The sequence below is a fragment of the Oikopleura dioica genome, chromosome 2 (genome assembly GCF_907165135.1).
Source record: "Oikopleura dioica chromosome 2, OKI2018_I68_1.0, whole genome shotgun sequence".
NCBI classification, from domain to species: Eukaryota; Metazoa; Chordata; class Appendicularia; order Copelata; family Oikopleuridae; genus Oikopleura; species Oikopleura dioica.
In genome coordinates, this window is record NC_137292.1 from 12,688,504 (window position 1) to 12,710,618 (window position 22,115).

The 22,115-nt window shown below is 43.2% G+C and overlaps 8 protein-coding genes and 1 long non-coding RNA gene across 12 annotated transcripts; 4 read left to right on the forward strand and 5 right to left on the reverse strand.

The window, feature by feature from the left end:
- Positions 1 to 215: 215 nt before the first annotated feature.
- On the reverse strand, positions 216 to 4,098 carry LOC145700040 (uncharacterized). The gene is made up of 4 exons (XM_081777298.1): positions 4,007 to 4,098; positions 3,674 to 3,964; positions 419 to 3,633; positions 216 to 369 (listed from the first exon to the last, which is right to left on the reverse strand). The coding sequence occupies exons 1-3, from the start codon at positions 4,053 to 4,055 to the stop codon at positions 716 to 718; spliced, it is 3,258 nt and encodes a 1,085-aa protein (XP_081633424.1). The 5' UTR covers positions 4,056 to 4,098; the 3' UTR covers positions 216 to 369; positions 419 to 715.
- Positions 4,099 to 5,805: 1,707 nt separating this feature from the next.
- Positions 5,806 to 6,342, forward strand: LOC145700068 (uncharacterized). 2 transcript variants are annotated; one of them, XR_014134143.1, is made up of 3 exons: positions 5,806 to 5,913; positions 6,049 to 6,210; positions 6,256 to 6,342. It is a non-coding gene; the product is annotated as an uncharacterized LOC145700068 (long non-coding RNA). The 2 variants fall into 2 exon arrangements; XR_014134142.1 differs by having other exon boundaries at positions 6,259 to 6,342.
- Positions 6,343 to 6,402: 60 nt separating this feature from the next.
- Positions 6,403 to 12,546, reverse strand: LOC145700038 (myosin-7-like). The gene is given in 6 exon segments (XM_081777296.1): positions 6,403 to 6,724; positions 6,764 to 9,426; positions 9,429 to 9,676; positions 9,678 to 12,103; positions 12,145 to 12,378; positions 12,424 to 12,546. Coding segments are annotated over 5 exon segments (5,844 nt in total). The 5' UTR covers positions 12,424 to 12,546; the 3' UTR covers positions 6,403 to 6,451.
- A 298-nt stretch (positions 12,547 to 12,844) lies between these two features.
- On the reverse strand, positions 12,845 to 13,471 carry LOC145700064 (uncharacterized). Its single transcript, XM_081777328.1, has 3 exons — positions 13,319 to 13,471; positions 13,147 to 13,277; positions 12,845 to 13,098 (listed from the first exon to the last, which is right to left on the reverse strand). Exons 1-3 carry the CDS (start codon positions 13,375 to 13,377, stop codon positions 12,971 to 12,973), a joined length of 318 nt encoding a protein of 105 aa, XP_081633454.1. The 5' UTR covers positions 13,378 to 13,471; the 3' UTR covers positions 12,845 to 12,970.
- Positions 13,472 to 13,631: 160 nt separating this feature from the next.
- LOC145700056 (uncharacterized) lies at positions 13,632 to 14,773 on the reverse strand. The gene is made up of 4 exons (XM_081777317.1): positions 14,590 to 14,773; positions 14,498 to 14,545; positions 13,949 to 14,391; positions 13,632 to 13,908 (listed from the first exon to the last, which is right to left on the reverse strand). Exons 1-4 carry the CDS (start codon positions 14,673 to 14,675, stop codon positions 13,706 to 13,708), a joined length of 780 nt encoding a protein of 259 aa, XP_081633443.1. The 5' UTR covers positions 14,676 to 14,773; the 3' UTR covers positions 13,632 to 13,705.
- A 324-nt stretch (positions 14,774 to 15,097) lies between these two features.
- LOC145698338 (iripin-3-like) lies at positions 15,098 to 16,170 on the forward strand. Its single transcript, XM_081775537.1, has 3 exons — positions 15,098 to 15,258; positions 15,305 to 15,602; positions 15,652 to 16,170. The coding sequence occupies exons 1-3, from the start codon at positions 15,143 to 15,145 to the stop codon at positions 16,087 to 16,089; spliced, it is 852 nt and encodes a 283-aa protein (XP_081631663.1). The 5' UTR covers positions 15,098 to 15,142; the 3' UTR covers positions 16,090 to 16,170.
- LOC145700069 (neuroserpin-like) lies at positions 16,169 to 16,552 on the forward strand (the record flags this gene model as incomplete). The annotated part of the gene is made up of 2 exons (XM_081777330.1): positions 16,169 to 16,297; positions 16,338 to 16,552. Coding segments are annotated over 2 exons (339 nt in total), but the record flags the coding sequence as incomplete, so codon positions are not given.
- Positions 16,553 to 17,098: 546 nt separating this feature from the next.
- On the reverse strand, positions 17,099 to 19,031 carry LOC145700057 (putative glutathione-specific gamma-glutamylcyclotransferase 2). 3 transcript variants are annotated; one of them, XM_081777318.1, is made up of 2 exons: positions 18,922 to 19,031; positions 17,099 to 17,889 (listed from the first exon to the last, which is right to left on the reverse strand). In XM_081777318.1, the coding sequence occupies exons 1-2, from the start codon at positions 18,969 to 18,971 to the stop codon at positions 17,223 to 17,225; spliced, it is 717 nt and encodes a 238-aa protein (XP_081633444.1). In that variant the 5' UTR covers positions 18,972 to 19,031; the 3' UTR covers positions 17,099 to 17,222. The 3 variants fall into 3 exon arrangements, with proteins under 3 accessions (XP_081633444.1, XP_081633446.1, XP_081633445.1); XM_081777320.1 differs by lacking the exon at positions 18,922 to 19,031 and adding an exon at positions 18,580 to 18,652; XM_081777319.1 differs by lacking the exon at positions 18,922 to 19,031 and adding an exon at positions 18,324 to 18,479.
- Positions 19,032 to 19,192: 161 nt separating this feature from the next.
- On the forward strand, positions 19,193 to 22,075 carry LOC145700045 (U3 small nucleolar RNA-associated protein 4 homolog). The gene is made up of 9 exons (XM_081777302.1): positions 19,193 to 19,360; positions 19,404 to 19,562; positions 19,605 to 19,814; positions 20,024 to 20,107; positions 20,260 to 20,820; positions 20,870 to 21,028; positions 21,081 to 21,409; positions 21,450 to 21,686; positions 21,933 to 22,075. The coding sequence occupies exons 1-8, from the start codon at positions 19,223 to 19,225 to the stop codon at positions 21,646 to 21,648; spliced, it is 1,839 nt and encodes a 612-aa protein (XP_081633428.1). The 5' UTR covers positions 19,193 to 19,222; the 3' UTR covers positions 21,649 to 21,686; positions 21,933 to 22,075.
- The last annotated feature ends 40 nt before the right edge of the window (positions 22,076 to 22,115 follow it).

Here is a 22,115-nt window from a genome sequence, read left to right on the forward strand (position 1 = left end):
TCCTTGTCATGATAAAAAAAATGTGATTGGAAAAGTTGACACGCGCGACTACTCCAAAATCAGCTTGTAAACTAGTCGTGCTCCATCAGAGTTTAGAAAGGCTAACACAGTGTTTTCTTTTCTTTTACACAATTATGAGCCATTTCTCGGGAGTACTTTCGGTTGTTCAAGCTCAATTGAAAGCTAATGATCAAAAACATTTTAGACTGGTGGTTTCAATTTATTTCATAAATGATTGTAATTTGATTCTAGTGAGATAGACGAGATAAACTTGTAGATGCTTCATTGTTTTTCAGAGGCAGGGATAAGGCAAATCATCGGCCAAACATGTTTACAACGGAATTCATTTGTTGAGCAACACAAACATAGCTGAAAGAAATTGTAATCAACTATTTACAAATCAAAAATCATTAATTACCTCGCGCCGAAATAGCCTCTGTAAACTCTTCTTCCGTTCGGCTCTCCGGTATTTTTGTCAACGCATATGCACGCGTGGCCAGAAACAGGACATTGCACCTCGTTGTAGAATCCAGCTCGGTCACAGCTCTTTGTTTCGCCAGTGCTCATTTGAGCTTCGATACATGGGCCGTTCAGAAGAGCCTCGCAATTCGGAGGAGCTCGGGCGAACAGTCCTCGAGTTCGAACTCGCGTTCCTTTTTTTGTGTTTGAGATTTTTTCAAGAAAACGACGATTTTAAAAATGAAATCATGGAAGACTATCTCAGAACCATTCCTGGAAGTTCATCTCCGATGGGCGTCACGCACCAGCAATTATTAGCGTCGCATTGTCTCGCCAAATAAAATCCTCTTTCGTTGCATTTCGGTAGCATTGGAGCAGATGCTTGGCCTCTGTAATTGTAGAATTGACCGTATGGAGTGAGAGACGTTTTTTGGCGGATTTCATCAATTCGTTCCGCGCAAGGGCCTGGGATGATTATTTTTTCGCGACAGTCCATTTCTGTTCTTGCGAGTTCTGGATTCCCCTGCAGCATTTTTCGGGTATTGTCTTTCTCCAGGCCGTCCTTGTCAGAGCACCAACACTCTGAAACAGTAGAAGCAACATCCTGCGAGCATTGAATTTCGCTGTAGTCACCGTTGTCCTCGCAACTTGGCAATCTCGCGGTTCCTCGCGGAAGGAGAATGTTTCTTTTGTACTCGCTCTGGCACGCTGACAGTACCTCTCCCTCTGGTTCGAAAAAGTCGCGTCCGTTGAAATTCGACTCGTACAATCCGAGGATATTTTTCGTACATTCCATTTGGTCCATTTTGTAAGCATTTCGTAGATCGAATTGAGAGCGAGTTCGAACAACTTCTAATCCATCTGGGAAAACGCACCAGCAACTTTTTTGAACTGGATTGCACTGCTTCGGTGCGTAAGTGCCATCCGGATTGCAGCTCAAATAGATCGCAGTTGTTGTTTGCCCGCCAAGACGGGAATCGATGCAGTTGAGGGACGGCTTCGTTGGAAGGACTACTGGAAGTGTTTTGGTCGTTGTCACGGTCGTTGTTGTTGGTGGAGGAGTAGTCACTGGGGCTGGCTGACAAATTCCACATGATTTTTTGCAATTTTGCTGGAGAGTCGGATACATGCAAAAATTAACTGTTCCACCTTTGATCAGATCTGCACAGTTGACGACAACATCCACGCAAGGATCCGGAGCTTGAGTGACTTGGGGTTGAGGGGGCTGATATGAATTCATTTGAGGGGCTTGGTAGTTGGTAACAACTGAGGCAGTTATTCCGGATTGACTGGTTTGAGGCTGGTTCATTGAAAAAGATGGCTGATTGTTCATTGGTGGCTTGTAGATTGTAGGAGGTTGCTGCTGATCAGGTGAACTGAAAACGGGTTGATTGTTGGTTGGCGGTTGAAAGATCATTGCCGCTTGCGTAGTCATAACTGTCTGGGCAGTTGGACTTAAACTTGTTTGGACTTGGTTGGCAACAATTTGGGCGGTTATCGACGAACTCAATTTAGTTTGAGCAGTTTGATCGCACAGTCCACATGTCTTTTTACAAGCAGTTTGCATTGTCTTGACTGTCATACAATTGTCTCTTAGATTCTCACACATGTACGCGGGTTTCATCGTATCAACACAAGCTGGTTCAGAGACAACATCAGAAGTAATTTCAGTTTTAGGGGAACCATTTCTTTTCAATGGCTTGTATTCAGGCTTGTCGCAATTTCCGCAAGATTTTCGACAGAATCCGAGAGCAAATGTCGAGTATTTTACTGGATCACATCTCTTTTTGAACACTTCTAGTTGGCACTGAGTTGGGTACAAGTCTTTACATGTCGATTTTGGCTCTATGGCAACTGGAGCTAGAGTTGGAGCTGGCTTCTTTGGTTCAAAAAAGTCTCCACATGCATCCTTGTTTTTGCATGTAAAAGCACATGCAGTCTGCAAAGTTGGTCCGGAAATGAGGTCGTCGCATTTTTCAGCAAATTTAGTACAATCTGGCATAATATCCATGCATGTTTTGGGCTTCTCTGGTGCTTGGGTAGGTTTTAAGCAGATTGAAGAGCAGGCTTTTCCGTTGGCCCACATAAATTCGCCTTCTGGACAAACACATCCTGGCATGCATTTGCTCTCATCACAGAGCTTTTCTTCGTCTTCTTCGCCGCACTTGACTTGGCAATGAGCCTTGCATTGGCTGAAGATCATTCCGTCCGGGCACGTTATTCCGCCGCTGATTCCGGAAGACTCTCGTGTATTCGACACAATATTGTCGATGATTTCTTGGTTCTTGAGAATATTCAGATTTGCTTGTTCAATTTGAGGATTGAAATACTCGCATGTCTTTGAGCAGCTTCCGTCAGGCCTCAACCATTCGTTTGGATCTTCACAAACGCATCCGGGGACGCATCTTCTGGTGCAAAATCTTGGGTTGTAGAGTGGCTGACGGCATTGTTTTTGACAGTGACCATTGCAAGATGACCATTTTGTTCCAGGATAGCACATTGGCACATCTGTTAGAGCGGGCTGTAAGGGATCTGCGGATAATTCAGGAGTTTCTGGGAGTTTGATATTGCTCATGTAGTTTTTCACGATGACGTTGAAATAGTTAGCAAAAATGCCATAAGATGTGCCTGAATCGAGTTGCTTGAATTCTTCAAGGGCAGTTTGAGCTTCCTCATTCCATGATATCAGGGTTGGGTAAAATGATGGAGGATAGACGGTATTTTCAGCTTCTTTAAATTTTCTCATATAATCATTTAGCGTTCGTCTCAATTCATCAGTCCTGGCAAAGCGTTTTCGCTGCTCAGCCATTTTCTTCTCCGCTTCAGAAATATTGTCGCACTGAATCATAACAGCAGCGTCCTTTTCGCATGGAATGTTGGAAGGAAGAGCCCAAGTTGACTGAGAGCAATACGAAATCTTTTCCTCATCCCCGTTGCAGAGAATCGGCGTCGCCATCATTGACGGCTCGTATTTTGGAAGAAAAACTTTCATCTGTGGCGCTTGGCGGAGAGCAGCAGAGGGACCGGCTCGATCGAACCCAAGTTGGCGGCAAATCACCCCAGCAAGGTTTGCATCCATTTGATCTCTGCAGATGAAGCCCCATTCTCCTCGATGAAAAATGCTGACGAGTCCCTTCCTTGATTTTTTGTTTGAGTTTCTCAAACGAATAACACCTTGAAAAAATATTTCTATCAATTTCGATTGATTATATACCTTCGCTAGTGTCAGATTTGAAACTTCCATTTTCATCCGGCTCGCACTCCATTAGATCCATATCTTCAACATAATTGAAACTAACTTTCGTCCCTCTGATTTCGTCTCCGTCTGGTGTAGAGCACCAACAGTTTCTGTTTTCTTGGTCACATTGTTTTTTGTAAAAAGTGCCGTCCAAGTTGCAGACGGGTTTGTACTGGCCTGGAAACACTGCGCCTTGGTTTTCGATGACTTTCTGATAGGAGATGCACTCGCCGGTTGCTTCTTCGTTTGTGCACTGGATAGAAATATCTGCAAACGATGTTACTGTATGCATAAAGTTAGCAAACAAACCCTTGTTGTGGTCACATTCATCAGTTGCAGAAACCGCCCCGCAGTCCATGAGTGATTGTTCTCCACCATAGCACGTGACATCCTTTGAAAAGGTTGGATACCTATGTAAAATTTTCTAACGATTTTTCCATCGAACCTTTCCTGAACAATAATTTTCTTGTCTTCTAATTCGGTCAAGCTACCATCAAGCAAATTCGGACCGTATCTTATGGCGCGCTTGAATCCTATCTTTGAACAGACGAGATCAGCGGCTGCTTGATTGAACCCAATTGAGCAGACCGTTCCCCAGCCACCGTTGTTGACATTGACCATGAGCACGCCCTGACCAAGTTCGGTCCCAGTTTGGCCAAAAGAAAAGTTTGCCTCGTCAACTGAGTGATGCAGCTTCATTTCCATCTTTCAAAAGTTCAAATTTTTCCTTCACTTTTCAATCTTATTTACTTTATAATTTCTGCTTATGAACCCTTAACTTTTTCTGCGCATTGGCGGAATGCGCCAGCGCTAGAACCCCCAGCAGCTTCATTTCTCGAATGAAAAAAATACGAAAGGGATGAAGTTCGAGCGTACTAGAACTTTCGAAGCGAACATCGATCCTCTCCGTGATTACGCCGCTGGTGGTGCCACGGGGCAAAGTTTATGGTCGATGTTTATGCGGGGATGAATAATTTTACTTTTCTCGGAAATCGTTCCTAAAACAATAAGAGCGGAGGCACAGCGTGTGACGTAAAGAATGTACATTTAGGACATAAGGTTGATAGACAATTTTAAAGTTTAATCAGCCATGATTTTTGAAATACCAAAAAGAATTCAAGCAGACCCGCCAAAAATTCGTTTACAAAAGAAAAATGGTGCACAGATGAGAGCAAAGAGTAAGCCAAACAAAAATCCAAAAATGAACTTTGTGAAATCTTTGATGAAATGACATAAACAGCATGTTTTGGTGGCCCAGCATCGAGTGATGGGGTCATCAGTATTTGGTTCTTTTTGGGCAATTCTTGGTTCAATTTTAACAGCATCTTTGGACTTACTGCTCGTAATATCGATGGAACAAATGGTTATTGGTTTATTCATCTGGTGTTCAGAAACTAACGATTTACGATGTAATGGAAATGTGATTTTGTGGAAAATAATAAAGAAAAAGTACAAAAGAATACCTGAGTTAGTATCATTCAGATCGCGGTTAGAATGTGTATCAAAAGAAACATTTTCTGTCATAGCTCTCAAGTTGTTTTGTTCTTTCTGACACAAAGCAATTGAACGTTACTTCTAAGATGCGGATTATTATTTATTACCGTTATGATATCTCAAATGAGGACGTTCTGTTACTAAATTTAAGCTTATAATACCAGGAGCTCACAAGATCAGTTCACTAGAATTGATTCTTTTCATAAGATGACCAAAATTTTCATCAATACAGTAAGCGTGAGCTAAAACCACAAAATAAGTCGCGCAAACTTTTTGATATTTGCCCGGAAGACCACCACAGAAGCGGCTATTTGAATACATAGAAGACTATTGATCTCGTTTCCGACAAGTGTTCCCAAGAAAAAATGATGAGTGGCTATTCTGAGACACTGTGAGCTTAACTGGTATTATAGAGGGGTCTGCTGTTTACATTGGTTTGGTTTAAAGCAAGGTGCTTTCCTCCTGGTGCTTAGCACCATGGAAACAGGCGCTTTCATTAGGAGCCGCTGAAGAGCTCTTTGATTGAAATGTTTAAGCCTTTTCAATGGCTGCCATGCCAATATCATCAATGAGGACAATGGCCGCGATTGTTGGGCTATCAGATAGAATTTCAGCACTCTCGCAAGCCGGCAGCAGGAAGGTGCTTTCATTAGCTTCAAATTCCAGTTAGAGACAAGAACTCAAAAAACAGCAAAATGGGTGCCGGATGCTCGAAGGATCTCAAGGAAAAGTTTAAAACTTTCGCTTCTTCTTTAATTTTTTTAATTGTTGCAGTAAATACGCACTGAAAATCGTCTGTTTCTCTTTGAAAGATTTTTCCCCTATTTTGTAGTAAAGCCACTTTTAAAACTTTTGAAAAGGCTGTCAACAACAATTTGACAGAAGCAAACAAAACACTCGCGCAAGCCGATAAGGCTGTCACTCAAGTAGACAAGATCGCCGACAAGGCAGAAAACATCGCTGACAAGGTTGAAACCGCCGTCGATGGAGAAGAACCATCAGCTCCAGCAGAAACCGAAGTTGAGCAAGTTTAACGATAGTTTTACTAACCACTATTTTCCTAGTAGACGGAGTAGCATCTGAATCACCTCATTTTGTTGCCTGTGCATTTTTAGTGAAACTTTTTGTTATTAAAATGATTTGACTTTCAATCACCGTTTTTGCATCACGCAGGGCTTAAACATTTTCACTAAGAAATAATACGAATGCATTTTATTCCTTTTTTCTTAATAAATAATAATGACAGAATCAGAATTAAATCTACTTGGATTCAAGAGCCTTGGATCGCGCCTTGTTGACAGCAGCCTCGGCCATTTCAGCTCGCTCGTTAGCTTCATCGAGCTCGTGCTGAACCTTTCGGAAGCGAGACATGGCGGAAGAAGCGGACTCAGTGGCGTCCTCAGCAGACTTCTTGTAGGATTTGGCCTTGGAGTTAAGCTTGTCGATGCTGTCAGTGAGCCGCTGGAGATTCTTCTTGTCTTCATCGTTGGCGTAGACGGCTTCTTTGTATTTACGCTCGAGTTTTCGAATGACCTACAAAATTTTATAAGGTCACAAAACTAATAAACAAACCTTAGTGTTATCAGAAGTTCGTCGTTGTTCAGCCTCAAGTTCCATCTCAATTTCTCTGCATTTAGTTTCGAGCTTCTGAACGGCCTTTTTGCCACCCTTGAGTGCGACCTGCTCGGCTTCATCGAGTCGCATCTGAAGATCTTTGAGAGAGTTCTCTTGGTTCTTCTTCATTCGCTCCAAGTGTTGAGACTGGTCCTGTTCTTTCTTCAGATCTTCTGAGAGAAGAGCGGCGGTAGTAAGTGCTTTCTTCGCGGCTTCTTCGGCGGATCGAGCTTCTCCAATAGCTTCCTCGACTTCGGTCTTGACACCATGAAGTTCTCCTTCGATCTTTCTCTTCTGGTTGATAAAAGCACCATTCTGTGTGTGGAGCATGTTTGATCGCTCGTTCGCTTCCATCAAATCATTTTCGGCCTGCTTTCGAGTTCGCTCAGCCTGCTCGAGACCGCCTCGGAGTTCTTCGATTTCTGTGGTCATTAAACCGACTCGGCGTTCAGAAACAGCAGACTGCTCGCGCATATCTTCGGTCTGTCTCTGGCTATCGTCGAGCTTTTGATTCAAATCCTTGAGCTGAAGCATGAGATCTTTGGTGGTCTTCTGCGCATCACCGGCCTGTCGAGATGAGGTAGCAAGGGTTACTTCGAGGTCGTTAAGATCGGATTCCATCTTCTTTCGAGATCGAATCGCCTCTCCACGGGCACGCATTTCGTTGTCAAGGGAAGCTTGAATTTGCTCAACAGATCGGGTAGCATTTCGTCGGGCGTTGTCGATTTCTTCATCCTTTTCACTGAGTCGTCGGTCAATTTCTTGCTTGAGCTGCTGAAGTTCAACAGAAACTCGCAATGTTTTTGCTTCCTCAGATTCAATGGCAGCTTCGGCTTCCTCAAGAGAAGACTGGATCTCAGCGCGTTCAGTGTCAGCGATTCGTTTGTTCTTCTCGAGCTCGTGGATGGTCTTTGATCCTTCTTGGAGCTGGTCAACAAGTTCCTGAACTTCCTCAGCGAGGTTCTTGTTTTCTCGTCGGATGGATTCGAGGTGATCGACAGCTTCTTCAGTTGAGTTTTTGAGCTTGAAAAGTTCCGTCTGCTGGTTTCGCACTTCTTTCTGGGCAAGCTCGAGTTCAACCTGGGCCTCTTCCTGCTTCTGTTTGGCTTCAGAAAGGAGTTTATCAAAGTTTCGCTGCTTCTTGTCCAACTGAGAAGCCGCTGCATTCGATCGTTCCAAATCAGCAGAAAGATCTTCAACTTCACCCTGGAGTCGGGTCTTGGTCTTTTCAAGAGATCCACATCGGCCTTGGGCAGCTTCGACCTGCTCTTCAGATTCTTGGAGTCGAGCGACGAGCTTTTTCTTGGCTTCCTCGAGCTCCTCAGTTCGCTGAATAGCATCAGTCTCGTACTTGTTGCGCCATTGGACACACTCATTATTGGATTTCGTGACATTTCGCTGGAGCTCTTGTTTGGACTCCTGCTCCTCCTCCATGTGTTCTCGGAGCATATCAGTGTCGTGTCGCTGAGCTTGAAGCTGATGGGCAAGGGAGTTCTTCGACTTGGCTTCTTCGTCATTTTGTCGCTTGAGCTCATCGTGGGTCTGCGACAATGAGTTTTTGACTCGGATAAGCTGGGAATTGAGGGTGTCCTTCTCTTCAATGTGACGTCTAATATCGTTGATTTCCATGTTCATTTTGCCACACTCGCCCTGGGACTCTGAAAGCTGAGCTGCTCCCTCTTCAAGTTTCATTTTAATATCAGCGATGTTATCTTCGAGATTTCGCGTCTGTTTCTCGTAATTGAGCTTAGCCTTAGTCAAAGACTCGACGTTAACATGGAGCTCATCAACTTCAAGCTTTGCTTCGGATTTCTCCTTTTCAAGCTTTTGCTTCACTCGGTTCAAGTTTTCAATTTGCTCTCCGAGACTAGATGATTGGTCGCCCTGCTTCTTGCGAATGTTGGAGAGAGCAGATTCGTGGTTGAGAGTGGCCTCCTCGAGCTCGCGACGGACCTTGGCGGCTTCAGCGTCTCGTCGCTTCGAGATTTCAATTTGAGCTTGAGTGTTGGACGCCGCTTCTTCGAGTCTCTCAGCGAGTTCCTCGAGTTCTCGAGAAAGATCGGCTCGAGTCTTCTCAGATCGTGCTCGTGCGCCTCGTTCAGACTCGAGTTCTTCCTCGACCTCTTCAGATCGTCCCTGGAGTTCCTTGATCTTCTTCTGCAATTGGCCAACGAGAGCAGTCTCATCCTCAAGCTTTGCGTTCAGCTGAGTGTAGTCAAACTCAGACTTTTTCAGTTTCTCTTCTTGACCAGCCTTGTCATTTTCGAGATCCATGATCTGCTCCTGAGAAAGACGGATATCACCTTCCAGCTTTCGCTTCGCTCGCTCAAGATCCATTCGAGCCTTCTTTTCAGACTCGAGGCCGATTTCAAGATCATCAACTTGTTGTTCAAGTTTGCCCTTAGATTTGGTCAAATTGACAACTTTTTCTTCTTCGGTTTGAAGATCACCAAGAGTCTGCTTGTGTGCTTCTTGGAGGGATTTCTTCTCCTTCTCGAGCTTGTGGATGGATTCGTTGATCGTAGCGAGCTCTTCAGTCACGTTCTTGACCTTGTTTTCTGTCGCGTGCTTTTCCTTTTCGATCTTTGCAAGAGTCAGTTCTAGATCGTCAATATCTTTTTCAATTCGGAAGATTCGTCCTCGAGTTTGCGCTTTTTGGCAACAAGCTCGTTGTTCATTTCTTCCTCATCTTCGAGTTTCTCCTGAAGATCTCGGATCTTACCGTCGAGATCGATCTTAGCGGCGATGAGTTCTTCACATCGGCCCTCTGCATCGTCAAGAAGAGCGTTCTGAGCTTCAGCCTTTTGAGTGAGCTCATTTCGCTCCTGCTCTAAGGCGACAGATTGTTCCTCGAGCTCTGCTCGTCGTTTTCTCCTTTTCAAGTTGCTTCTTAACCTCTTCATAGTTCTTTTCAAGCTCCTCCATCTTCTTTCCTTCTTCAGCCTGAGAGATAAGAGGCTTGATCTTGTAGATGATCTTCATCCATTCCCAGTCTTTCAAGTACTGGAAGGCTCGGATGTTAGCCTGGATGATGTCAATCGAGTCTCGTCGCTTGACCATCTCAGCGTAAGTTCGTTCAGCAAGTCGGTATCGCATGTAAGACTGGAGAGCAGTAAGGATCTTGGCAATCTTTTCATCTCGCTCGTCTTCCAAGTCACCAATGACACCAGCTTTGAAGAAGAGTTTAGTGTGACCAAATTTGTGCTTGGCGTCATCAAGGGCGATACCAGCGCAGATTTCCTTCGACATAGCTTTCCAGTCGCAGAATTCTTGATCTTTCTTGGCTTCGGCATGAAGAATGACGTATCGCTTGGCGAATTCTTCGTACTGGACTCGAGAAGGGAAACCTTTTCGACAAATACGAATACCTTCCAAGACACCGTTACATCGAAGCTGATGGAGAACAAGGTTCCAGTCCATGTGTCCGGGCTTCTTCTTTTCGTTGGGAATGATACAACGAACGAAATGAGGCTGCGTAGATCGAAGGTTGGCCATCAAACGACCGAGAGATTCTCGATGGAGACCAGAGACAGTCTGGAAAGAACCACCCTTCTGTCGCTTGCCACCTTTTCCTCCACCACCCTTCTTGGCGGCTTCGGCGGCGTCTTCAGCGGACATGTAGGACTCCCACTGCATAACAATACATTTGTTGTTGGACTTCTTAAGAAGACCGACAACAGAGGGGTTGAGGGGATCCTTGTTCTTGAGAAGCCAATCGGTGACGTTGTAACCGACAGTACCAGCGTAGTGGTACAATTCAAAGTGAGGAGCAGGGACGTCAGCGTTCTTATGATTCTTCGGGTTGGGCTTGCCAATCTTGTCGTTCTTACCCAAATGTTGCTGGAAAAGCTTGTCTCGGAAGGTCATGTCAGTAGCTTTAGGGAACATGCACTCTTCTTCGAGGGTTGACATAATACCAAGAGGCTTCTCGATCAAGTCGATGGTAGCGGCCAAATCCATACCAAAATCGATCATCTCCCACTCGATACCTTCCTTCTTATATTCTTCCTGTTCAAGGACGAACATGTGATGGTTGAAGAACTGCTGGAGCTTTTCATTAGTATAGTTGATGCAAAGCTGTTCGAAAGTGTTGAACTCGAAAATTTCGAAACCGGCGATATCGAGGATACCGATGAAGAAAGATCGAGGGAGATCGGTGGAGAGAGCTCGGTTAACGACTTCGACAAGCCATTTGAAGAGTCGATCGAAGACAGCCTTGCAGATGGCCTTGAGGGCGAAGTTGACCTGGTCAACGGTCTGACCCTTGGTGACGTACTCAGTACCGACCTTGATTCGTGGGGTACAGAGGGCCTTGGTGTACTCAGCTCCAGAAATACCAAACATATATCCGGCAAGTTCGGCAGCTTCGTGGCCGTCAGGCTCGGCCTGTTCTTCTCGGGGCTTTTGCTTGAATTCCATGTTTCCGGAGTGCATAAGACCAGCAGTAATCATGTAGATACCGTTCTTTTCTTCCTGGTTGAAACCAAGAATATCAAAGGACTCGTCAGTGGCAGCGAGTTCTTCCTTATCGTCGATGGACTTGACCTTGATCTCACCCATGGAGCAGAACTTGTAGTCGTAAGGATTGTGAGAAATCTGGCACATCTCGTTGATTTCGACCATATGCTCGCAGCAAATTTGGTAGAAGATGTGGAAGCATCGCTCGGCCTTCAGCTGGAAGACGACTCGAGATTTTTCGAGAAGATAGGTATCGATATCACCGGAAGCCAGTTTACCAGTCAAACCGAAGTGAATTCGGATGAATTTACCGAATCGAGAAGAGTTATCGTTACGAGTAGTCTTGGCGTTACCGAAAGCCTCCATAGCGGGGTTAGCAGCGACAATCTGATCTTCAAGAGTTCCGCCACCCTTGAGAGATGGTCCCTCATCAGCAGCATCACCGACTTTACCGGAGGCACCGAGAGCAGCGACGACAGCGAAGTACTGGATGACTCGTTTGGTGTTGACAGTTTTACCAGCACCAGACTCTCCAGTAATCAACATGGACTGGTTGTGTCGCTCTCGCAACATATCGTTGTAGGCGTTATCGGAGATCGAGAAAATGTGAGGAGGCATTTCAGACTTTCTCTTGCCCTTGTAGCAACCGACGACGTGGTTGTCATAGACGGGGAGCCATTTGTAGGGGTTGACAGTAACACAGAAGAGACCAGAGTAGGTGTAGATCAAGAATCGTCGGTATCGCTCGTCCAAGTTGTAGACGACAGAAGCTTCAGATAGATAAGTCATGTTGGCCAAATCTTCAAGCAACTCGTACTTGGGAGGGTTCTGCTTCTCAACCTATCACAAACATAAGTGCCAGCCAGATTGTTATTGTTTACCTGCTCGGTTTTAACATCTTTCTGCTTGTTATCAGCAAGACGAAGGACCTTCTTGGTGCCTGGTTTGTCACCATCACCGATCAGTTCAGCTTTTGAGTAGCCAGTATCTGCATATGGGACCCAAATGCACTTGGCACCTTCAAACGGCTGATTTCGAAGCTCCAACATTTCCTTGTCAGGAAGTCGAAGGTAGTTAGCGGCATTGCCAGCTGCCTCAGGATCCCAAAGCGACATCTAATAGTAAACTTATAGCAACAAAAATAATCTAGATATATTTACCTTCTCAAGTTTCTAGTAGACTCTTGAGTAGAATGAGAAATTTCACTTCCAACGAGCGCATTTATACGTTTGAAAATGGCTCCTCAACAGAAATATTAGCCTAAAACGGCGGCGATTTGCAAGTTCTCACTATGAACTTAAGATGAAAAGTGTCCATTTTCGGATCTGACCCTTTTTATGAGATTTATGAGCGGTCCACTTTGCAAGTTGATAATGTTTCTTAATGGGGGCTAAACCAGGATCGTTATCAACGTGAACTTTAGCGAGTCAAAAACAAGCATAATTTATAGCCTTATTTTCGAGAGTGCTTTTGCAGTGCAAAAAAAGGAAAGTGGATTTTGTTACTCATTAACAAACTATCTTTAAAAAATCTTTATTGTATCAAAGAAAATAGGTCTGCATTATATTTTCCTTATTCTGATCGATTATTATTTATTTGAATAATTGACGTGTAGTTGATACAGTAAATAAAATTTTGAAGGTCAGAAGGTCGTTATGCCTTTGGTTTTGAAGCGTTTGTTTTTTGATGGAGGAGTTTTATTTTGCTTCAATTTTGTTCAGATTGAGTTGTTTGTTCAAGTTCGACAGCTTGAGACTGCTGTTGGGTTGGAGAAACCTTGAAACAGGCGTATTTTCTGATGTTGAAGATGAAATGGCAAATGAGAGTCAGGAAAACTTAAATAAAGTTAAGATAGATATTGCAAATTCAATTGTGAAAATTACAAAGGGCAACAACTCCACCAAGACAGTAAATTGTTATCATAAACAAATTCCAGTTTTCTTCCTGTTTTTCTTCATCGATCAAGTCAAATCCGTCTGACTCAGTTACTGAAGTGGAGTCTGTTGGTCGCGGCCTATTCTATGATCAGGAATGGATGGTTTAGAAATTTCAAACCTTGGTCCCCTCGATTCCTTAGAAAGAGCATGGCAAACAAAGAACAGTAGAAGCTTCATCTTTCTCTGTTATTCAGTCAGTCTTGCTCAAGGAGATGGACTTATCACTTTCATTTTGCCATGCAGTGTGTCAAGCAGGTGAGCTTTCGAAGTTTTAGGGCCTCAAGATTGATGACTTATTGTTTTTATTCGGTTATTAGCGACACAAACAAAGATGTCCATTTTATCTAACATCTTTTTTTTTATTTGTTTTTTTTTAATTTTCTGCATAAATAATCAATCATTATTACCGAGTTTGTTTTATTGTTTGTTAAGCAAAATATTTATTGAACTTTTGGTTGATTAATTAATAAAAAACCAGCTTTTGAAGTTTATGCTGATTGTTGAGTTATGGTCCATAACTTATGGAGAGTTGTTGCGTGGTTTGTTGTTGTTCAGTTATTGTCACTGAAGAAGTTCCGTTGGGAAAGCTATTCTGCGCTGGAGGATCTTTTGTCACCGTTGATTCTTGACCGATGATTTGGCCTGGAAGGTATTGAGTTGGTGCAGGGGGAGAAGCATTCTTTTGGCATGCGTAGATCGACACTCCCACTAAAAATGATAACTAAGTGCTTTTTATGAGAAGCCCTACATAGAACAGTGCCGATTCCAACACAAGTTAGGGGCCAAATCCACCAGGATGGATCTTCTTCGGTCGATTCAGATGCTTCTGCGGCTGGTTTATCTGGGAGTGAGTTGACTCCATCATTAGATGGCTCATCAGTGTTGACTGCGTTACGATCGTCCATCGGAACAACTGGATCAGCAGGTTTTGCTGTCTTCTTTTCGGTTGTATTTATTGCCGGTGGCATTGTCGATGGTGGTGGTGGTTTGGGTCTTGATGTTGTTGTCATTGAATCAGTTGATGATTCTTGAAGTCCTGGGAACGCATTTTGTGGTCCAAACATGTTTCCCTGCCCATTAAGAGGATCTTCAGTAGGATCAAGCTTGCCGATTCCGTCAATATCGATATTTTCAGTCACTAGGGGAGTTTCGACTGTATCGTCAGGAATACACATTCCACCCATCGCTGGCCTTGAACAATTATTTTTTCTCAGCTTTAAAATTTACTAAAAATCATGAGGCTTGAATAGTTCAACTTGGTCAAAAATCATGATTCATGAATGTAAGAATAACTAACCTTCCTCCTTTAGGACATTTGACACCATTGATTCCAGCCATGTCCGGTCTAAATATGAGTCTCATTAATAAAAAGAGATAAAACAGTCTCACCTCACTCCTCTATCAATGGCAGGTATACCAGCAATAGAGTCGTCCGCAAGCACAACAGATCCGAAAATCAAATTTGAAATTTTCATTTTCTCTTTTTTTCTATTTTTTTGTTATCTTCTGTGTGATTGATGTTTTAAGTAGTCCCTGATTAGGAACTAATCATGAAAGAATCACAAAGAAAGCGTCAGAGTATTCGACCCCTGTTAAATTTGACGATCAGACTCCTTTATGATATCAACTGCGGGGACAAAGCAATAAACTTGGCGACCATGCTCTGAGCGTCAAAAGCTTTTTTTGCCACTCTCCGTTACTTTTTTATTGCCATATTCGTCATCAATAAGATTTTGGAATGTTTCTTCCTACTACTAGATTTTGTATCCCGGTAAATTTTTATCCATTCGTTCGTTCGATAACATATTCATCTTGTTGGTTTACATTCTCAATGAAAAGACACTCAGTTTCCTTATCGATGGATTCATGAACCGGCCGGTATTCGCTTCATCAGAGCTTCACAGATATTCTCCCACAGAATAGTATTTTAGTCCGAAAAGAGATGGACCTGTGTTTGAAATTACTCCTTAGCGAGCCTGCCAAGAATTTGGTCCTTTCGCCTGTCAATGTTGAGCACGCATTTGCCATTCTAGCGAGAGCTGCTGATGGACAAACAAGGTACGACTCAAAGCTCCAATGAGATTTACTTCCATTTGACTCTTAGAGAAGAAATTCTTAAAATGGTGTCTCAAGAAGAACCTGGCAAAACGGAAGCGCGCGTCAGAGCCCTAGAATCTCTTCCTGTCGTCCAAATAGGCGCAAAATTATTCAGCTGCTTCAAAACAGACTTCAGCGCCTCCCATGAATACGTTGATTTTACCGAGAGTCAAGACGCTGCGGATAAAATAAACTCCTGGGTTTCGAAGTCAACGAACGATGTCATCAACGAGGTGGTTGATGCTTCTGAGCTAGAAGATCCATTGACAAGAATGATCCTTGTCTCCGCAATTTTCTTCAAGACAGAGTTGTCATTTTCAACCATTTGGATGAGGAAACTATAGTAATTAATAGAAAGGAAAACTCCGAGTGAAGGACTCATGGAAAAAAAAATTTTCAGTTTTTAGAACAAATTATGGGCTCTTCGGCGAAGGAAAGCACGGAGTTCGATACATGGAAGAAACATTCGAAGAGATCATGTACACCAGAACCAGCGAATTCCAAGCCATTTCATTGCCCTACTTGACTGAAGGGCTGGAAATGACGGTTGTAATGCCAAAGCCGCAAAATCTCAAAGGGATTTCCAGCAAATCTCCGCTTTTCGTTTTCGAAACGGTTTCCTTGACCGCGTCAAAGCTCAAGGACATTTTCGGTGGTTTACGAAAAGCGAAGGTGAACTTTCGAATGCCAAAGTTCGAGATAGACACAAACTTGGATCTGAAAGAGATCTTCGAAAAACTCGGCTTTGGGCATGTGTTTTCGGAGGCATTGGACAACTACAGTTGTGGGTAATTCTAAAGTTCGTGAACAGTGTTCACTGAGCACTGATCCCTTGGAATTCGGCCGCCCTCACAGGGCTAGCAAACTTTAGGATTACCTACTGCACAGCCATTTGACGAAGAAATCTGTGTACCTATCGAAGGCGAAACACAGGGCAAAAATTGTCGTCAATGAGAAAGGAACTGTAGCTGCAGCGGTATCATTCGGTGGATGTGAAGGGGTAAACTTACACACTAAAATCTCATCTAATGCTTTTATAGTGTGGCCGTTACGAGCTGCCTCCAGAAGAGTTCATCTGCGATCGTCCCTTCCTCTATTTCATTCGAAAAGAAGACGAAATTATCTTTGCCGGGCGAGTTGTCAAGCCCGAAACGCAAGCTGTCGAATGTGACTTCGAAGCAAGCCTTGAAGATGAGCTGAAGGAATTACTCGAATTACAGAAAAACGGCAGACTGTACTTAGAAGACTAGAATAAATCCACGAGACATATTCACAGCTATTTCCTCTCGAAATTCAGAGAAAAAGGATGAAATCCTTGAGTAGGCCTCACTTGGACAAGAGTTCACTTGGACAGAGCTTCACTTGGACAAAAGCTTCACTTGGACAACATTTCAAAAGGGTCCTTTTTGTGAGTTTGATAAACGATTCTCAAAAAGAAAGTAACAGTTTTCATAAAATTGACAAGTTTTTTACATGAATATCCGATAAAATAAATTTATTGGTGAAAAATTTGTCTTTGTTTATTTTTAGATCAAAGAAAACATCTGATAGTGTCAATTATTCTCAAAATTTGGCCATAATTAGTTATTATCAATTACGTCAAAATAATCGTTTTTTCAAAAGTCGTTCGAGTGAAGCTCTGTTCAAATGAAGCTCTTGTTCAAATGAAGCCTACCCGAAATCCTTCATGAACTTTTCAAACTCTCGCCATCCAATGAGCGCGCATTATTTCCTCACAAAGCTACTGATTGGCTCTTTCTCGCGGCGGGAAATCCAGAAAATACCTATAAAGTCGAAAGAGCCGATTTCATAAAATTTATTAATATTTTTGAAGGGTTGGCGCAAAAGTAAAAAAAGAGAAAAAAAGAATATTTACAAAAAAGAAAGAAAAAACTCAAAATCTTCAAGTTTTCAATTCTTCAATTTTAATTGCCATTTCTGACCATTCGTCGCGGGTTATTCTTTTCGCGTTCCATTCTCGCCAATTTAGTCTTCGTCAGCCGCGTCAGTTCGTAAAGATGGTCGTCCTCGACAAACGGTAGAAACTCGCGCTGCCATTCGGCCAGTCGGAAGAGATATTCCACGTTGGACCCGGTCGGCCCGCTTGCATTCGCGATGATGTCAGATAATTCTTCAATGGACTGTTCGCCCGTGAATTGGTCGTTTTCTGGCGTGGCGGTGTAGACCAGCGCTGGAATTGGCGCGAACTCGGCGCTGTGGAAATCTTCGACGCTCAAGGAATAGCCGCCAAGGGTGGATTCTCGCATGTTCAAATGCTCTAATGCTGCAGCAATTTGCTCTCTTCCGGAAAGTTTGTACGCGCAGCCGTATGTCTCCGATCTTCCAGTTTGGTCCTTCATCAGAGTGGCTACTCGCCCGGGTCGACCTGGTCGGCCCCTGTGCGTCGTATTTCCTTGGTAAAATCGGCGACGATAGCCAAGGATCTTCCCGACGATCTTGTCCGAGAAGCAGAAGTTCGGGAGCCAGACAAGCGATCCGTAGCCGAAGACCCAAAGCTCTTCCAAATTCGCCAGCGCGTCAAATTGAGACAGCCGGATTAATTCGTTAATTCTCTTCGCAATTACCATGTTTCTGAAATCAACGATGATTTTCTTTCCAAAAATTTAATTGAAAGTTTTTTCGAGTGTGAATGTGATAAGGTCATTTAGGAGGAGCGGGCTTTATAAAGCCTGGCTGGGGTAAACAAAGCCAATCAGCGGGAGAGGAGCAGCCCCTTTGGCGGCTGACGAAATTTTACCCGACGTCTGATGAAAACTTTAGAGCGACTGGGCGGCCAGGGGCGATAATAAATACGACAGCGGATGTTTGGGGCAATAACTAACGTGGAAAAAAGCGATAAGGAAAGAGGGCGAGTTACATAACTTGTCTCTCCGCCGAATTAATCTCTTTTGAAACGGTTTTCTTTTGTTTCTAACTCAAGGAAGTGAAAATCTTTCTGAAATTCTATAAAAATTAAGATTTGTTTTTGACTATTTATAAAGAATATTTGGCTCATTTATCTTTACCTTTTCTCCAAAATAACGGGCTCCATTTTCTGACTCTTTATCTGAGTTTGTTTCTATTTGGATAGTCTCCAAAAGTGCTCAACCCTTTTGTTCAACTTCTTCTTTCTTTAGTGGAAATTTCCAAAAAGGACTGTCCCTGTCTCCCCAACCGTCTCCCGGGGAAAACCCCTTTTTGCGAAAATCACTTGTAAAGCTGATAAGCCCCCGAATTCCCCAAATTTGGTAGTATCAGGCCATCTACTGAATGCTCGGCTACCTGATGGAAAACTACTCTTCTCTCTGTCTTTTGTTCTGAATTGCTTCTGTCTATTTTTTGCTTCAACTCTGTCTTTTGCTTTTTGAAAAGAAAAAAAGCGGCCATTCTTTCTTTTTGAATCCTTTTTTCATGTGATTCCCTGGTCATATGATTCAATGATACTGTTTTGGTGGTCAAATAGACGTAAATAGAGCCTGATAGCTTTGGTGCTTGTATTGATATTTTTAAACGTAATTATGATAGGCAGGTTAACCCGGGTCACAGACTCGCCTGATGTTTGCTGACCTGACGAAAATGGTGAAAATTGACGCAGACAAAATTAATGAAACTAGGTAAACTTACTTGTCGCTCATTTTTTCGCTATTGAATTTGGAAAGAACACGCTCTGGCATCTTTGAGAATTACAATTCGCCAACCCTTCTCTTTTCTCGTAAAACTGTTGTAAAACTCCGTTTAAAACTGAGGGTTGAAAAAGTTCATCTGAGCCTTTTGTTCGAACCAGGAGGAGTTCTAGAAATAATATGGTCTACAAAGTTGGTTTATCGATTGAACTGGACCAATGCCTTTCAGCATATCCTCACTGCATATTAACGTCTGGCTGAAATGTCTGAGCAGAGAAAATCTTATCCATGTCGATTTCAGAATGAAACAAAGTCTTCGAGTACACAGATGTTCGGTATTTTCAGAAAATCCGAGCGCAGTTCAAACTCTTCGTTACGACACTGACAATGCTAGACTAGCCGTTGCAAGAGCTGATGGTCCAGAACAACGCGGAATCGAGGTGATGCCTTTAAATTCTTTCAGAAACTAAAAAAGCGTTTCAGATTTGGTCTTATTACAACCGGCGTTGTTGGGATCAAGTCGCGTTCATCCCTCCAGATGAGGATCGACCGGTAGATGTTTTAGAATGGACAAAGTACGGGCTTTTACTGTCTGCCGGTGCCAATGGTTTCATTACTTCTTATTGCCCTAAAAGTTGCAAGGTGCGGACTACCCCGATATTCTCAATTAATCTTCCTTTCAAGGTCCTGGCAAATATGGATAGTGGAGCGTCGGCAGTGTGGTGTATGCGTAAATCACCCGACGGAGAACACCTCGCCGTCGGCGGAGAAGATGGAATCGTGCGAATTTATGAAATAATGGATACTAAAACGGAAATGTGTCTCCTTTATCTCAAATCGTTCGAGCGGCAGGAAAAACGGGTTCTTTCGCTGTCCTGGCATTCGAAAGGAAAAGTATGAACGTTTACGCCTCTATCCTTTATCCCAGAAAAAGGGTCCTCCTTTAGAAAAAGACAAAATACGCTATACTATAAAATATACCGTATATTATATACCATGATAAAAAGTATAATCATGATTCATGAGCACGAAATATCGCTAGAGTTAAGGATCTTTGCGTCATGAACATTGAACGAAAGCTGTATCGTGACTGTTCATTTTAGCTTCTGTGTACGTCAGGAGTCGGTTCTATCCGGATTTGGAATGTGGAAACTGGCAGGATGCATCGTCAACTCGCTGTGTCTAAGGTTAGTTTTTCGGGCAGATTTCCACTCTTTCCCATCTGTGCGTGGAATTTTCCTTCGTTCATATGACATTATTGAAAACATGTACGATTTTTACTAAAACGCTCGGTATTTCGGCGAAGAAAGAGATGAAATTACAAAATTAACTAATTTAGGAAGGAAACATGGAAACAACAGTCTGGTGCAACCTTTTCCTAACAGACTACACGATCGTGACTGGCGATTCAAACGGAAGAATTAATTTCTACAACGGAAAATTGGGAGCGCTAGTTCAATCAATAAAGAAACACAAACGAGATATTCTCACGATCGCTGCAAGTAAAAACGAAAGGATGGTCTTTGCTTCCGGAGTCGATCCATTGGTCTTGGCGTATGAGAACATCCGGGTTGGGGAAAGTGACTTTGAAGGAAAAGAAGAGGAGTGGCGACGAGTCTGGGGCCATGTGCTTCATGGCAACGATGTGCGACAGCTGGAAATTGTCGACCGCGAGATCGTGAGCGCCGGAATAGACAGGAACATTGTAGTGGCGAGACAGAAAAAAGCAATAAACGACAACTCGAAATCGTCCAGCATCCTCCACAGCTATCGGCAAAGTCCGGTCTGTTCGGTCTCGAAGGAAGCCAGACTTTTCCTCCTGCAGGGCAGCTGTCAGCTTGATCTGTGGAAAATGGCTGACGCAGCGGAACTTGATGATGATTGCATGGACGAGGACGAGGTAGAGGGCTCAAGTTTTTTATCTTGAAAGATTAATCTCACTTATCCAGGTATCGTCAGAAGCACCAGTGCATATTTTCTCCCTGAAAACGGAACCGCTTAGAGTTTCGACCATTTCGCCTGATGGAAACTGGGTTGCGTTTTCCACAGCATCGAAGCTTCGAGTGTACAGAGTGTTTAATGAAGATGATAATGTTGGATTAGAAAAGGTATTTCTTGAGGAAAGCTTATAAGAATCAATTTAAAACTTTTTTATTAAAGATAATGATCGGGGAAGCGATAAAGGAAGCTCCCCTCCAGCTGCAGTTCTCCCCCGACTCGAAGCTCTTATTCTATGGAACGTACTCGTCGGAGCTCAAATCATTGAAAATCGATGACGACTCCGAAGCATTAGTCGCCGGGCCGACCTTGCAAGCAAAAGAAAAGACGCAAGAAACACTCAGAGCAATCAAATTCAGTAGAACTTGCAAATACGTGGCATCGATCGGGTTGAGCTCGTATTTGTTCAATTTGGAGGAGGACTCAATGATTTTGATTCCGAGAGCGGCGACCGCTTACACCGCCGCGAATTTCATAATGAGTGAAAATGGGTGAGGCGCTTTTAATTGAAATTGCTTAAAAATAAACTAGAGAAGAAACGCTTTTGGCATCGACGGCTAGCCGAGATATCCACGAATTCAATCTCGAAGGCGAGTATACAAAATGGTCGAACTCGTCGTCCATCCCCCCCTACATGGCGCAAGTATCGATCGAAAATCGTCTCTATCGATCAGTTTGGAACGCGCCCGATTATCCTTTGCGACAACGAGAGCTTTACGTTCATGGATAGAAGCCGGCAGGAATCTAAGAACCTTACCAAAATCAGATGTAGGTGACTAGTATTGTCAATAATTTGTTGATCCTCAATTTATGACGTGTAATCCGTTCATGGTTTATTTGCGGCTTATTTTAATTAGCTCAATCTCGCGAGATTTCTAATAATTTTGAAATAAAGATTAAGTTATCCGCCCTTATTTAAACTAGAAGGTTTTAATGCCCACTCTTTTAAAAGATTCTTTAAAATCTATCTTTTTTGTACGAAGTCTGAAATGTTCCACAATAAATTCTTCCTAGCCGCCGCCCAGGAAAAGAAATTCATCGAAGAGAACAAAGGAAGACTGTCTCACGAAGGAAAGAACATGAAAAACTTCAGTAGAGCGTTGCCACCGACTGTTAGCGAGACAGAATTCACGGAAATCTGTCGATGGAAATACGTCTTACACGCAGAAGCAGTAAGCAAGGACGAACTACTTGTGA

Coding starts and splice junctions, on each gene's coding strand:
- LOC145700057 (XM_081777318.1), bottom strand. CDS start 18,971: ATGCCAGAGCGTGTTCTTTCCAAATTCAATAGCGAAAAAATGAGCGAC. Junction 17,890..18,921: donor AGCGAAAAAATGAGCGACAA/GTAAGTTTACCT, acceptor CGTTGATTTCAG/AAACATGGTAATTGCGAAGA.
- LOC145698338 (XM_081775537.1), top strand. CDS start 15,143: ATGGACCTGTGTTTGAAATTACTCCTTAGCGAGCCTGCCAAGAATTTG. Junction 15,259..15,304: donor GCTGCTGATGGACAAACAAG/GTACGACTCAAA, acceptor TTTGACTCTTAG/AGAAGAAATTCTTAAAATGG. Junction 15,603..15,651: donor CCGCAATTTTCTTCAAGACA/GAGTTGTCATTT, acceptor AGTAATTAATAG/AAAGGAAAACTCCGAGTGAA.
- LOC145700056 (XM_081777317.1), bottom strand. CDS start 14,675: ATGAAAATTTCAAATTTGATTTTCGGATCTGTTGTGCTTGCGGACGAC. Junction 14,546..14,589: donor GCCATTGATAGAGGAGTGAG/GTGAGACTGTTT, acceptor ACTCATATTTAG/ACCGGACATGGCTGGAATCA. Junction 13,909..13,948: donor TGGAATCGGCACTGTTCTAT/GTAGGGCTTCTC, acceptor TATCATTTTTAG/TGGGAGTGTCGATCTACGCA.
- LOC145700064 (XM_081777328.1), bottom strand. CDS start 13,377: ATGAAGCTTCTACTGTTCTTTGTTTGCCATGCTCTTTCTAAGGAATCG. Junction 13,278..13,318: donor AAGGAATCGAGGGGACCAAG/GTTTGAAATTTC, acceptor ATCATAGAATAG/GCCGCGACCAACAGACTCCA. Junction 13,099..13,146: donor TGGTGGAGTTGTTGCCCTTT/GTAATTTTCACA, acceptor ACTTTATTTAAG/TTTTCCTGACTCTCATTTGC.
- LOC145700045 (XM_081777302.1), top strand. CDS start 19,223: ATGAAACAAAGTCTTCGAGTACACAGATGTTCGGTATTTTCAGAAAAT. Junction 19,563..19,604: donor ATTGCCCTAAAAGTTGCAAG/GTGCGGACTACC, acceptor CTTCCTTTCAAG/GTCCTGGCAAATATGGATAG. Junction 21,410..21,449: donor TTCATAATGAGTGAAAATGG/GTGAGGCGCTTT, acceptor AAAATAAACTAG/AGAAGAAACGCTTTTGGCAT.
- LOC145700040 (XM_081777298.1), bottom strand. CDS start 4,055: ATGGACTGCGGGGCGGTTTCTGCAACTGATGAATGTGACCACAACAAG. Junction 3,965..4,006: donor TGAATGTGACCACAACAAGG/GTTTGTTTGCTA, acceptor CATCGTTTGCAG/ATATTTCTATCCAGTGCACA. Junction 3,634..3,673: donor CAAATCTGACACTAGCGAAG/GTATATAATCAA, acceptor TATTTTTTCAAG/GTGTTATTCGTTTGAGAAAC.